At 33.9% G+C, this 15,840-nt stretch overlaps 1 protein-coding gene across 3 annotated transcripts in view; it reads left to right on the top strand.

Moving 5' to 3' along the window:
- ZnT35C (solute carrier family 30 member 3) overlaps positions 1–15,840 on the top strand; it is a 220,484-nt gene that overhangs the window by 122,802 nt on the left and 81,842 nt on the right. For all 3 annotated transcript variants that reach the window (XM_017610719.1, XM_017610717.1, XM_017610720.1), the window contains exon 3: positions 5,826–5,936. In XM_017610719.1, the coding sequence (XP_017466208.1) occupies positions 5,826–5,936 (111 nt within the window). The remainder of the gene's footprint in view (positions 1–5,825; positions 5,937–15,840) is intronic.

The following is a 15,840-nucleotide window of genomic DNA, read 5'->3' on the forward strand; positions in this document are numbered from 1 at the left end:
CCCTCAATTAAATCTTAAAAATGTGTTTTTTATTGCATTCTGTAAGGCCTAACATATCCCAATAGGCAACGGTCCGGTTTTCGTGCGATGCAGCAAAACGCTGCCACACTCGCACATGTATTTTGATCAAATTTGCTTTTTTCGTCTTTTAAGATCCATTTTGCTCAATTTGGCAATTTTTCGCCTCACTATCTACTGATTTCCATTCAATTTTAATACCTTAAGCGCTTCTGTAGTAGTGCCTGCAGCGCTACTTGCTACTAAGTTCACAAGATATCGGACTGTAATATATTTTGACAGACTTTCTTTGTCCTTAGTAACACTTTAGGCTATATTTTTTCTCAGTCTTAACATTTTCATGTGGCAAACTAAACAATTTTTTGCCCCTTTCCCTGCGGTCCCGCCTTTTCGCAGTAAATCTATTATTTACATTTATGTTTCCTGACTAACCATATTATTTATTGGTGATCACTTCTTGAATAAATTACAATACAGAAAAAAGTCATCTGACTTCCAACTAAGCAAAAGATAACTGTAAAATGCAAAACTAAGAGTGAGTGCAAAACTGTAACATTTGCCTTAACTTACATTTTTGTCTCCAGGTTTTTTTATTGTTGTTGGATTGACCTCAAATCGTTATGAGAGCGGGAGTAGGAGTGTACCAATAAGAATATACAACAAAAGTATGAAAGTCGTTAGAACTATGAAAGATAGCGGTGGCTGAAATAAAAAGTGTTACATCATGTTACAGTTTTGCTCGTCACTGTACATATGCATGCACATTAGACCGTATCAGAACAAAAAGGCAATTTCGAAAAAAATTACAATTTTTCGTCATAATATGATGAGATATTATCTTCGGCATTTACAGCCAGTCGGTTGCTGAAGTATAACGCCATGCGATAATAAATAAAAAAAAAAAATAAAAATTTAAGTATATCGAGCGCTAACCGCCAAAACGATGTAAGCGAAAGTTTCTTTTTGTTGCAGAAATGTCCATAGAGCAACCAAAAGTATTTCTGCATCAAAAAAAAAACGAAAAAAAACCGCTTACATTTTTTTGGCGGTTAGTGATCGATATATTCGCGAAACTATGTGCTAAATATAGTAAAACTGCGTTTTTAGTTTTTCACTCTGAAGACAGATTTTTTTTTTAAAGGACTTAGAAATTAAAAAAAATATGATGAATTTAAAAATTCAGGGAAATGTAGAATAACACTGTGGGTATAAAAAAAGAGGAAATCCTGTAGAATTAAAAAGTATTACATTTTTTGGTGTATAAGGACGGATGGGCATGAAAAATTTAATTTTAAAACTATGTCCTTCAACAGCTTTGAAAATTTGCAATACATACCTATTTTCGTAAAAATTATGTATTAAGGACTAACATACACACGACAAAATCCTCGAATTTCNCACACACACACACACACACACACACACACACACACACACACACAAACAACTAAANTCTTCGGCATTTACAGCCAGTCGGTTGCTGAAGTATAACGCCATGCGATAATAAATAAAAAAAAAAAATAAAAATTTAAGTATATCGAGCGCTAACCGCCAAAACGATGTAAGCGAAAGTTTCTTTTTGTTGCAGAAATGTCCATAGAGCAACCAAAAGTATTTCTGCATCAAAAAAAAAACGAAAAAAAACCGCTTACATTTTTTTGGCGGTTAGTGATCGATATATTCGCGAAACTATGTGCTAAATATAGTAAAACTGCGTTTTTAGTTTTTCACTCTGAAGACAGATTTTTTTTTTAAAGGACTTAGAAATTAAAAAAAATATGATGAATTTAAAAATTCAGGGAAATGTAGAATAACACTGTGGGTATAAAAAAAGAGGAAATCCTGTAGAATTAAAAAGTATTACATTTTTTGGTGTATAAGGACGGATGGGCATGAAAAATTTAATTTTAAAACTATGTCCTTCAACAGCTTTGAAAATTTGCAATACATACCTATTTTCGTAAAAATTATGTATTAAGGACTAACATACACACGACAAAATCCTCGAATTTCGTCCTTCTAACTTTGTTAGCTTAAAAAAATATTTTAATTAAATTCACATTTGCAATACTTATTCCCGTTTTTAAACCAACATACGTTAATTTTTTTTTTAATTCTACGGAATTTTTTAAATTTTTTTTTGTTTGTTAAATCATATTTTTTTCTTTATTTGGCCCAGAGTTTCGTGAGTATATTGATTGTTTTGTGTGTTTTGATTTTTTTTTGTCTTTTTCGCACGGTGTAATATATCGATGTTCTTGTCTAAACCAGACAATGTTTGTTTGTTCCAAATTTCATTGACCGAAAGTACCCCGTTCTACTTAGTATTTACACACCAGATCTCAGTTTTACCACCGTAACGTTCCACCCTAATGCCAATAAAATAAAACTCATGAAACTTTTGCTAAGGAAGTATTACGATTTACGACAATTTAAATTTGTTTGTCGATTTTTCTAATTTTTTTACAAGTTTTTTCGTCATATCTTCAGCATATATAATATATCGAAGTTTTTGTCTCGATGTGAGTTCTTAACAACTTAACCTAACCTAACCACCCTAATGTCAGTAGATTATATTTCTCCAAATATCATCAAAATTTTGCTAAGGACGTATTTTGATTATTCCAGCAGAACTATTTAAAAAAAAAAAAAAAACAAAAAAGAAAATGTATTGCCGAAAAACGTCCTACGCCAAAAAAATAACAATTTTCGAAGTACGACGTACTTGTTTTGTTTGCTTTTAAGGTGGTACAGTCTAATGTGCATACCTACATACATATACACCATACAGCCGAGCACTCTTCTGCTAGTTCAACAGTGCGTATGAGCAATGCGCTTTTGCTGCTGTTCATTGGCGCTTTCCGCTGCCTTGGCGGGTTATTATTTGCATATGGTGTTCGCTCCTCTGCCGTCGCTGCTGCCACTACTTCTGCTGCACTTACCTCTGTTGCAATTGTTGCTGGTGTCTTTGGTGTTATAATTCATTTTGAATATTGAAAAGTCGTTATGGAAAATGCTTTTAAAGTTGCATACCTTGCACGATTTTTGTAAAATTTATGCATATTAAAAACAAATAAGTTGAAAGAATGATAGAGCTCGAATGGGTTACGGCCTTATGTTTTAAAGAAATTAAATCTTTTTGTAAGCTAGTGACCTTTCTTTAGAGTTATGAAGATGTAAATCATTTGTAAAAAATTTATTATGTTAAGATTTTCTTGTTATTCAAAAATTAGTTGAAAAGGAGGCGTGAAATGGAAATAAAAAAAGGGTATTTCAACTACTGAATGCATCTGTTTTAAATCTAAATGATCTGAGAATAAATCATAGAAGTGCGTTGAGTGTTAAAGAAGTGAGGTATTCATCTCTAAGCACGTCGTTGCCAAAAGTCTCATACCAGAATCCTTGCAAAGGCGCGGCAGAAGCATCATCATCATCATCATCTTTCAGGCAGGAAGGGAAAGGGATTTCTCTTGTAGGCCGATCACTATTTACTTTTGATATTGAGGGAAATATGAATTTTGCCCACCGGCAGCCCTTTGAAGCCTCTCAGGCATTGCTGAGTCAAACATTCAATCAGCTTCTAACCGTGGCTTCGATGGGCGAAAGCGCGAGCCAAATAGTCAGATGTCTTTCTTATTACCAAGTACTTCCCTGTGACCTGACACCCAAAGTAAAGCAAATTTGTTATATTTTCCTGCGTAATTCAGCCAGGCACATATACTTCTACCCCTCCACCAATTTACCTCTACGTAGCCCATGGGCTTGGGGGTTGTAAATACTTCAACTTAAATACCGAGGAATATTTCCCAAGAGAGCGGAGTAACCTTCAATATAGACTGCAGATGTTGATACTGTGCCATCAGTAAATGGCTCTGCATTGTGTAAACCCCGGTATAGGAGTTAAACCAGCAGTCAGCCTCAGGGAACTCAACGTTGTGATAACTGTTTAACATTAACGTGTAGATCTCAGCCTTCAGCCATTTCCGTCTCATTCCACTCTATAGCATACCGGTGCTATTTTCTTTCAAGCCTAAATGCACAGCCTCAAGAGCCTTTTTGTGGACAAAATATGATAGTAAGTGACAGCAGGTTTTGAGCTGCATAGAAAGCAGACCTCGTTGTTGTAGAAAAAGCTCCCGTACAGCACACTGTGCTCGTCCTTTGATTTTGGATAAGAACATTGTCGAAGCTAATTAAGACTAACTTTTTAAATTGCCAGAATGCTGGACTTGTTCAACTTAAGACTTCCATAAATGTTTTCCATATAGGATTACACTCGAATATTTTACTTCGGAAAAAATAAGAATGGTGGCTCCTTTGAATGACCGTCCAATCAGAATAATGCGAGAATATCCGTGAGAAACGATAATTGTAGATCGTTTGGCGGCTCCATGCAACGGCGAGAGTATCGATGGCAGTTGCTAGATGAACTTGTGTGACTCCTCACAGTGTTCTGACTATCGGTGAGTGCCGGTACACACTTGTGGATCGCACGGTCTTTCTCAGAAATGCTGGTGGCCGGCGAAGAGTGCAGAAAGGGGCCAACTATAGCCCTTCAGGCCGTGGGTAGAGAGTTGAAAGGAACGGTGCGTCGTACATCGGGCAAAACCCCCTTCCGCAACCCCCAAGATATCCGCGGACATGTACTACAGCTGTAAAAATATATATATATATATATATGTAGGGAAAAATATAACCCTGTTTGTTTTTATTTTGAAATAGAAATATATTTAGAGGTCGGTCAAACCGCTCAAAGATATTTTATATGGGGAAAAACAAATTTTCGTAGATATGGTATAGAATTCTTGAAATTCAATATTTTTTGATCCGAAAACACTTCTTCAGGAGACTTTCATTCATAATGCCCAATTTTTTTGGTTTATAATTTTTTAATACTAACGATTTTTTACTAGTCCCCCAGTACATTTTATATGGGTTTTGGAGAACCTATCAACAATTTTTTTATTAATGAAAAATTGTAAAATAAACAATTGGGTATTGTTATTGGTAGTCTACTGAAGAGCACCAGAGTTTTCCGATCGAAATATATTGATTTTTAAGTATTCTATTTCATCTCTACGAAAATTAATTTTTGACCATATAAATTCCATGGAAAACTTTGAGCGCTTTGAGCACTCTCTAAATATTTTTTGGATTCAAAATAAAAAGGGGGTATATATTTTTCGGCATAAAAGAATTCTAGGGGTGCAAGACTTGTAATTCCGACCTAGTGTACATACATATCGGCGCCCCCGTATGCCAGAAAAATGAATGTGTAAAAATGAAAATTTTGGGAAATCAAGTTGGAAGGTTTTTTTTTTACGAGACTTAACTCCACTTTTATATCCAAAGGTTAATCAAGTCAACCCAATAACTCAAAACTCATAAATTTGCACACTCTTGCTGCTGGTATAAGGGTATTTATATATATGATTGAGAATGAATTTTATGAAGTTTGTGGCTAAGTATCCTTTATCGCAATTATCCCGTTATGCAACTTTGTCCTTATGTGTGCCAGTCCGCAATATACTTGGCTGGTTTCTGGTATTATATATCTACAAGGTCCTTTTAAAGAATTATTATCCAACACCTGGGGCTTATTAAAGAAGAATTAAACAAAGGGATAGCTCATTAAGGGCCCAAGTTCACCAATGGCTCACTACACCTTGGAACAAAAAAAAAAAAATAATTTATTTGTTCGTCGAGAAACAACTCTATAATATTTTCTATTTGGCCACCTAAATTTTTATAATTACTTTCGAAAGTATTTATGTTTATTCTTTCTCTGTTTTCTAATATCATTTCAGTGCGCGACCACTGCCATCGTCAACGCACAGAAGGCATAGATATTAAGGCTCGGAAAAAATTGATAATAGCAAGCGTACTATGCCTGGTATTCATGGTTTGTGAAATTATTGGTGAGTAAATAAATTATTTACGACAAAGCGAGCTGACGAGCCTTTATCCGCTGCTAATAATTCCACTCAACGCAAATAAAAAGTCGCCTCAAAACTTAGTTTTAGAAAGTAATGCAAACACTTCATATCGGTGGCTTTTGGTATACAATACATACATACATACATACATACATACATACATATAGAGGTATCCATTTATTTTTTAATTTTCTAGTTTCCTTTCAAGAACTCAATTTAATTGCAAATCGATGTTTGAGAAATAGTTAACTTTTTCCATTTAGTTTCAATTCATTACTTTTCTTCAGAAGAGTTCAAAATTTGGATTTGCTTCAAATTTCTCTTCGCTTCAAGAATTTAGCTACTTTTGTGTGCATATCAATCAAGAGGTTCCCCAGAAAGCAAGTATATGCATTTATATGAAATAAAGTAATATAAACTTTAATAAATTTTGCAAAACGCCAATTAGTGAATGCTGTGTTTGTTTGGCAACAAAATATTTACTTTAACTAATGCCCAGTAGGAAAAATCTGAACTACTGAGCTTGTTTAAACCGTCTTTGGCAATACGAGCTGAGAAACAAATACGAATACGATGAATAACCGTTATCAACAGGTATTGTTTTTGATATCGATAATAAAAATTGGCACATGCATAGCATTATCTAAATTAATATCGATACAATATATTTACAATATGTTTATCGATAAAAATGTATACAAATATGTACCAATATTTTCTGAGAAAATAGTAATAGCTGTAACGATATCAAATACCATTCCGATAAAGTTATCGATAGATTGTGTAATATATAAAACGATTATAAAATCGATAGGCACATCGGTAAAATCAGTCGGTGCCATTGCTTATATATGCCGATACAAAAATATCGATAAATATGCCAACAAAAAGAAATGTCAATAAATTGCTAACAACAAAATCGATATGTCGATAAAAATTCACTAATTTATGCAGAACATTTGCATATTCAAACGAAAAGATCGGTAACCAGAATTGTTTTCCAACTTACCTGATCGGAAAAGAAAGGCATACCCAAAACTGGCACTCCATGATATATAGATTCCTGTGTGCCAAAGAGTCCTCCGTGTGTGATAAAAACACGTACATTAGGGTGTGCTAATATATAATTTTAGATAGAGATATTAAAAAAAAACAAAACAAATCCAAAAGGAAAAACAAACAAATTTAAAATNAATAAGAAAAATGTTAATGTATAGTATTAGTAGAAGAGCAATCAATTAAATTAAATAAGTTTATAATGTAATTGACAAGATTTTTTATAGGTCTTAAAGACTGTCAATAAATAAATAAATAAATAAATAAAATATGTGGTCAAACTTTCGTAGTCCATAAACATAACGCGTAATATGATTGAATAAGGTATCAATTTTATGAGATGACCTAAATAGAATCAAGCTTGCTATAAACCATNGTAGTTGCTTTTGTTGATTTTGCTCCTAATAGTGGCAGGAATAGAGTTCCACACTCTCACAGCATTGACAAAAAACAGCCTAGTAGAGTTTTTGTAGTTAAACTGAGGTACAATTACATAAATCATCAGAGTATTCAGACTTAGGAAAGATTAATTTTTCATATGAGTAAAGTGGAGTCTTTGTAGATAACGGCCTGAAGAGCAATATGCAATTTCTAGCTTTTAAGTAATCGGTTAACTCGCAGCCCAATAAGCTACATCTCCAAGCAGATAGAGAGAAGTCAACGTGAATAGACGTGCATTTGATTGCTCTGCAATAATTTTTTATAAATCGAGATATTTCAAACTTATATTCATGTATAAACTCGGCTGATGGTTTTACGAGATAGTGACTCTATACCAGTAATGAGATATTTTTAAACAAGTGAAAAATATTGAATTCAAGAGTTGAACTCTAAATAATAATTTTTCTAATTCCACTTTCTTTTGCACAAAATAAACAAAACGGTAAACAAAAGCGCGGTGGCTGAGTGAATAATGGAAGAGTGTCACAAGTGCCGAAAAGGCATAAGAGATAAAACTGGATTGCACTGTGCGGGTGTGTGTGGTAGAGTCTATCACAAAACCAAAGCGTGTGCATCTATAGATGACTACTGTTTGCAAGGTTTAGTAAATTGCCCCTACTTGAGATTCATGTGTGATGACTGTGTTACATACATATCGAATGTTGATTATGCGCTCAAACAAATGATATCAATAGCGGAAAGCAACAAAATAAATATATGCGAACAGAAAACGGAATTCGAAAGCCTAATAAACAATCATAATAGGGAAATCAAGGAATTAGTAGCTAGCAATGAGAAAGAAATTAAGAGGGTAATGGAGACTTTAAAAAAAGCAAATAAGGAGNAAAAAGAAAACACTGAAGATGGCGATTAGCCGAAACCGGTCTGAAAATAATAAAAATTTGACGTGGGATGACGGAAAGTCACCCGAAAACCAATATGATTAAATTATTCAATAAGTGATTCCGAGAATTTCCGTTCTATTTCTATGGAATAAATACTGAGAGTGATATACTAAAATCGCTATAACTCCCAGGAGGGCAGGTATGGGCAGCTGATTTTTTCACAGTTCGTTGAAAACAAATTATGTAACATTTCTGTAGTGGTTTGGAACTGGGACTCTCTGGGACTTTTTAGATATTGCTTACCTAACCCAAATTTAAAGGAAAAATGGACCTTTAGTCGGGTTTTCGCTCTAAAAAAGGTGCATATGAAAATGTCTCAAACAACATTCCTTTTTTTTACAGAAGATACTTGTCCGAAGGCAGATTTTTTTTCCGAATCAAAATATCTGTCACCAAAATCAAATGAGATCATTTTGAATACAGCCCTGAAATCCCTTCTTTTCGTGAAAATTTTGTATATTTGACTTCTAAAATCAATTAAAAATCAACGGGCCAACATAAAAATAAGCTTTATGTGTTTTTTGTTTACTTGGAATGTCTGTGATAAAATTGCATCATTAAAAACACTGAAAAAAATAATCGGAAAAAAGTTACTTTTCCACTAGCCGCAACACAGTGCGGCGCTAAGGGTGTGTAGCTATTGATGAATATGGTAGAGAGATTTTTCTCCATCGCTGAAGCTTTGGAGAATTTAACAGGGGAATAAATATGTTGAACACAAAGAATAATTAGCTTTCATTAAAGAGTAATTTCAGTGTTTAAAAAATAGGATTTAAAATTCTTTGCTTGGCACAAACATATCCAAAGTATTTCTCCACAGCGCATCTACTTTTGGGAAGTAATCAAATTCACGTTGTAGATCCATGCGCAGTGAATAGTAGGCATTATAGCAGCGTTCCCAAAAGTTCATGTGCTCAGTTAGTGGTAAAAACCCAGAAGGGACATACGACCAAGGCGAAATTATGCCAACCATCTGTCTCATGTAGTTTTGTTGCGCATATTTATGTGGCAGAGCTGACGGCAGGTACTTTATAGATGTGAGCCAAGGCGAGAAGGGCTTCATGGTTTAACTGTTCTACTAGCAGCAAATCAAAGACACCTGTTGTGTGTGTGGCATTGATAATTGCTTGTACCTTCGGCACTTTGAGCGCATATTCGGATTCCGCCAAACCCATAATTTCAGTCATTTTCATTATAAGTAACGGATTCATTTCCTTTTCATAAAGGGAATTTGTGACTGTGGACTGACCTTTAGGTGCATAGAGAGAGTAACAACAATATTTGAAATCCTTAAAGATTTCCCTTACCACTGAAAGCTTACCATGTTTCCTATAATTAAACTCCGGCTCAATGAGTATCTCTTGCTGCCCAGTTTGAGTGACTCAAGTGTGCTAAGATGTGCTAGTTAGCTAAGAATTCGGAAACAGCTGGCAACCCTCCTAAAATATAGTTATAAAATTAACAAATCTCTTGCGCCTGATATTTTAATACCTACTTATTTAGTGTGCCTGATGAATTAAGTTAAATTTGATTTTTTAAATACGTGACAACGCTCCTTAATACGGTTCAGAAATAAAGCCTGCTTAAACCCATTTCATTTGATACCCATAGTTTTAATAATTGCTTTAACTTATTAAATAATTTGAGTTTCTTCTTCTTCTTTTCTTCTTCTTTAATATTCTTAATATTCAAACTAAGCATATCTTACCGCCTTCTTTTCACGTCATATTATAATATTTCATTTAACTTATGCATACTTTAATTAAATTCTAATTTACAATAGGTGGCAACCCTATTCAAAATATTTTAAACCAAAACCTTGTTAAACTATTTCGACTGACACACATATTGCGATACATATTTAAATTGTTTATCTAATTCCCTTAATTCAAGCTGAATTAAATTTCCAAAACATATGGCAACCCTCTTAAATAAAGTTCAGAAAAAAGCATTTTTAACTCATGTCAAATTATACTCATACTTTAATAATTCATTTGACTTATTAAATAATTTGAGTTTAATTTTCTAAACAGGTGGAAACCGTCTTTAATTGTTGTAAATGCTCAAACTAAATATTTTTTGATACTCCTTTGTTTGACGCAAATATTTCAATATATAATATAATTTAATTTAATACGACTTTTCAAACAGATGACAGTCCTGGTCAATTTATTTTTAAATCAAAACCGCGGGTAAACCTTTTTCGTCTGACATAAAGAAATTATCTAATACCCTTAATTCAAATTGAATTTAATTATAAAATCAGGTGGCAGCCCTTTTACATGTAGTAATTTGAATTAAATTTTTTTATCAGGTGGCAAAACTTTTTTACGTAAACTTCTGCAGTCTGCATAGAATGTCATTTTAACGCTGACTTCTACATCTGTAATGCTGTGCGTTGGGTAACCACTAACACGCAAAGCTCATTTAGCAGATTAATTATGTGACAATTCTTATGCAATACCAAGTATGCATAACCGAGCTATTAGTCTGAATTTTCTCATTATAGCTTTTGACATTCGAAGTTCTATAGTGCTTTGTCACCGCTGTTTTCTTCTTCCTATTAACCCTCCTTTGACTTTTGGGAAGAATTCTACCCAGCTAGGTTCGTTTTGTGTCCGTTTATTCTGAAATAACTTTTATGCTACGTTCAGGTTTTGTTAATGACAAGTCGCGACCTCTAAATGACCTTTAAAAAATCTATAAAAACACACAAAAATATTTCTCATGAAAACGAATAAAATTAGGGGGTAGGGTCTTGAAATTTCCAAAAAAACAGAAGCATTTTCGATGGGCACCCTAGTGTACATTGGTCTCAGGATCTCGGCTACACCTAGAAGACTTGCCTGCTGGACGATTGCACCACCATGTTTTTGTAGCTTTTGATGTGGTCACATCATTATGAGATCTCCATAGAAGTTTGGAGTCCAGATATAGACAAAAGTACATCAACACAGTGGAAGCGTTGATTGTAATCTTATTTAGAATTATATACGCTGACTTTTCAGTCAACTGAAAGTTGGTTTCACCAACTGTCTTCATGCATACCTATAACATTGTGCCGGTAACATCGGCAATGGTGTATAACTGGGCATTAGTGTTAACCAGAGATGGTGAAAACGACCCTAAGACTCAGATAACACATTTAAATCGGCCACAGATGACAATTCGACCATTTATAAGATTTATTTCTCTTTCAATTGTGCATCTTTCAGAACGAATTTTATGACTATTTTATTATGTATCGCTCGATCAAAAAGAATTATCCGAGAAACGGCGCTTGAAAGAAGAAAGCATAAACACTGAAATGTTGCGCATATTTTTTTAAGCCACAAATATTTAGCGATGCTACATATCGCATAAAACGCCAAAATCTATTTTAGTGACTAGTTTTATTCATGTGAATTTGTTAAATCCAAATATTAACCATTCTTGTTAATCTCTGCCAATAATTTTTCGATTTTTCCAGCTTTCGCTGCTGCAGGCCACCGCACACCGAAACAATAATATTTCGATTGCCTTATATTTAATTTCTAATTATTAGGCCAACGAAAAATATGCCCCTAAAAACTTGTTTTAAGCGCTTACTTAAAATATGCCAATAAATGTGTGTGTGTGAAAAGTAATAACACTGTAGTCACTGTAANTATCGGTTGAATTTCAACCGCTGGGCGAACACTAGTATATATAAATATGCCTAATACATATATATGGATGGGAGCGTCTCGTTACGCTGTATTACAAAATCCTATATCGCAAAATTCTGCAAAATGTCAAAAAATTTTGCTCCNAAAAGGACACTGACGCTCCGATTGCGCGGAGCCTTTATTTATAGAAAACTCAAAACAATTCCTATCTCTAACTAGACAAACGAAGTTTGTCCAGTACATTTGTATATAGACACACNATGGTTATGTTATGTTATGCCAAGTACTAAGCTAAACTCCCCTCCAGTTAACCCATTCCAACTAATGTTATTTTAGCTCATTCAACTTACATAAACTATCCTTAGTTTTATCGGTTGAATTTCAACCGCTGGGCGAACACTAGTATATATAAATATGCCTAATACATATATATGGATGGGAGCGTCTCGTTACGCTGTATTACAAAATCCTATATCGCAAAATTCTGCAAAATGTCAAAAAATTTTGCTCCATCAAAATTCTGTATATTTTTAATTCTGCTTTTTCTAATTCTTCTTTTTCAAAATTCTGCTTTTGAAAGTTCCGCATTTTGAAATTCTGTCTCACAAAACTCAGCTTTTCGCACTTTCGTCTTTCAAAAATCTGCTTTTGTGGTAGATAAAATCTGACAAAATTTACCATATTCGCATCTTTGGCTGTGTGCGAATCGGTAACTTTTTCTCCGTGGTGAGACGGGTTGGAAAAATGTACTATGGTGTATGAATAAATTGAATTTTGCTGTGCCAAATGCAAAGTAAAATTTTGACAATTGAAAAACCAAACAAACGCTCGTGCGAATGCTTTCCCTGCAGAAAAAAATTATCAATTGATAAAAAATAACCCACTTGTAGTTAGCTTTTTTGCGGGATTTCTATAAAATATATAACTTGTGGTTAGCTACAAAAAGCTAACTTAGAACTAGTTGACAAGTAATGCAGGAGTAATGAAGGAGATTGTTTTCTTTATACGCGTTTCTATTTAAATATCCTGCACTTCGTAAATACTTTTTCGAATTGAGGACAAATAAAAGGAAGATCGAAATTTCATATTATCATTTTGAAGTTATGTCTGACGGAGTTCGAATATGGGACCTACAGCAGAATATGAAAAAAAAAATGCGAAATGTATTAAAATAAATATTGCTATTTTATGTCCAAAAGTAGCTACTTAGAAGTTAGTTACATCAAATGCAGAGGTAACCACCCTTGAGTACATCTAATGCAGAGGTAAACCACCCTTGACTATTTCGCGGCCATCGCCATAGAAATATAGTTAGATTTCGTCAAAGAAAATATACAGATAATGGGTGAATTTTAGCTCCTCTCTAATCAATTTAAAGTTAGCATATAGTTAGATACATTTCCTGCAGGGTTATTTTTGTGTTTGCGGAAATTGTTAAAATTGATATCTACTTTATAACTTGCAAGTAACGTACACGTTTTTATGCTTTTTTCAGCTTTCATTTTGATTTTGACTCTTTATTACCGCCAAACAATGTTAGGTTTGCTCCACAAGCTACTCGAAGTCACTTCGAGTTGCACATACATACATACGCGTTCCACAATTAAGTTTTAGAGTTTCTTTAATATACGCTCACAGTTTGAACTTTGATCGAGTTTTTCTACAAGTAGAGAGTGGAACAAACCTATTATGTATGTATATACATATATATTTAGAAGCTTTCAAAATTTAACCAGCCCCAGAGCTAAGTAAAATTCTGATGTTTGTATTCACCACGAGAAATATTAAATTTTTGGTTTGATCCGTCCAAATTCCATCTTCCGACTTACATAAGTAATTTCGTTTTTAATAGTTTTTATAAGCTGCTTCATTTTAATTTCTTGCTACCCTTTCTGGAAATTTGAGATTTTTCAAAAATAAGTTCTTGTAAATTCAATACAAGGTTATAGAAACTGGGAATTGCTTCCTACAACAACTACTTTTTGCGGCGATGCCACCCTTCGCCACGGTTTTACGTTCTGAAAAAGGTTTCTGTCTCCGATGCATGCTGTCATGCACTGCTCAAAACTCAGAAGAATATATATTTCGTGTTATGATTATTTCCAGTAATAAACGTTTTTTTCAAACTAATTAAAAATACTGAAAATCAAAATTCTGTTTTAAAATATAATGTAAACAATGTTAAATAGGACATGTCATTACTTTAAAAAGTGCGCACTTCAGAATTTTGTAATTCAGTATTTTGAAAAGCAGAATTGTCAAAAAGCAGAATTTTCAAAAATCAGAATTTTGAGAAGCAGAATTTTGCTAAGCGGAATTTCGTGTTCCGAATATTGTAGTACCAGAATTTGCACAGAAATTATTGCTTAGCTTGGCTACTTGCTCTTGTATACATAAATAAACTGATCAAATCTATCATCCATGCTTTCTGCTGTCGCATTTAACATGGGAGTTCTCCTAGGAGGCGCAATGGTGTGCAACTTATCTGTCAAGAGCGAAACATGTAAATAGTATTATCTTTCTCACACATAAAAAAACTTTATATAAACACGATGAGAACGTGCACTTCGATATTTATTTCATTTTCGTCACAATGTTACTATACTGTTATTATTTCAGAAATTTTTTAACAACGCAACGCAGAGTATCCGAAATTATGCATTTATTGCAAAATATGCTCTAAGAAATATGTATAACTCAAACTTTATATTTTTTGGAAAAACATTTAAGCATTTCATCAGCGTGTTGCTAACATGCCCGAACATATTTTGGGTTGCCCTACTAACCATTTTTTAGAATTCCTCTTTATCAGTCATAGGATAAGATTTTTGTTCTAAATTTACATATATATAGATGCCAATTATAGCGATAACAATTTGTATGTACATATGCATTTAGATTAATCATATGTTCATAAATAATACTAACAATAATATTTTGGTACTTATACTTTTGTTAAGTATAACACAAATGGAGGAACCTACAATTTGGAGCAGCCTCCGAATGGAAAATGATTTTTATGAAAAGCGCGTTTCAAGGCACAAATATATCGATTTGCATTAAATGTCTTTAAATTCACACACATTTTTATTAGTAACTAGCCAATGCCCGCTTACTTCGCGGCGCCTAATCAGAGCTTTTGCGTTGGCCAATGCAAAAGAGCGTTGAAAAACAAAATTAGTCTGTAGAGTCAAAATTTCTGATTTAAGTTGAAACCACTAAGGTGCAGTATCCTCCTCACACATAGGCCAATAATAGTAACGCTGTGATACCATATGGAATACCAATCCCTTATTTCCACCTGTGAGATCTCTGGCAGGCACGCGTAATCTTTTTGTATGATCTTGCAACTACAACATTGGTGCGATGCGTATGCCAATAAAAGTTCTTATAGGGAAACTCAAGAGCACAGAAGTGCGTTTCCTGTTATAGGAGGGCCAAGAATGCTCGCTGTTCCACAGGATGAAAAGTTTTCCGGTACATTGCTAAATGAGTTGTGTGATCTCTTAAGTATCTTTCAAATGAAGCAATTGATATACCTACGGTGGTCTTTCCTTGTTAATTCACCACTTTTACAATTCGTGGTAAAATTTATGAACTGATGTCTGGGTAGATGCAAGACCGCATGATCGTGCGTCAGAAAAACTTAACCCCATCCTACATTTAGACATCTGAAAACTAAATTCGTATAACTTAAATATAGGGTCAAAGCAGACCAACCACACGGGGTTTCTATACATTTCGTCTGCAGCGCCATCCATTGGGTTCATTTTCTGCAAACCATTGCTTACCATAAAATAAATACGTGTTATGAATTTCAACCTTAACTCCAGCGGC

The sequence above is a fragment of the Rhagoletis zephyria genome, unplaced genomic scaffold, assembly GCF_001687245.7.
Source record: "Rhagoletis zephyria isolate East Lansing unplaced genomic scaffold, Rhagoletis_zephyria_1.1 Rzeph_scaffold_00334, whole genome shotgun sequence".
NCBI classification, from domain to species: Eukaryota; Metazoa; Arthropoda; class Insecta; order Diptera; family Tephritidae; genus Rhagoletis; species Rhagoletis zephyria.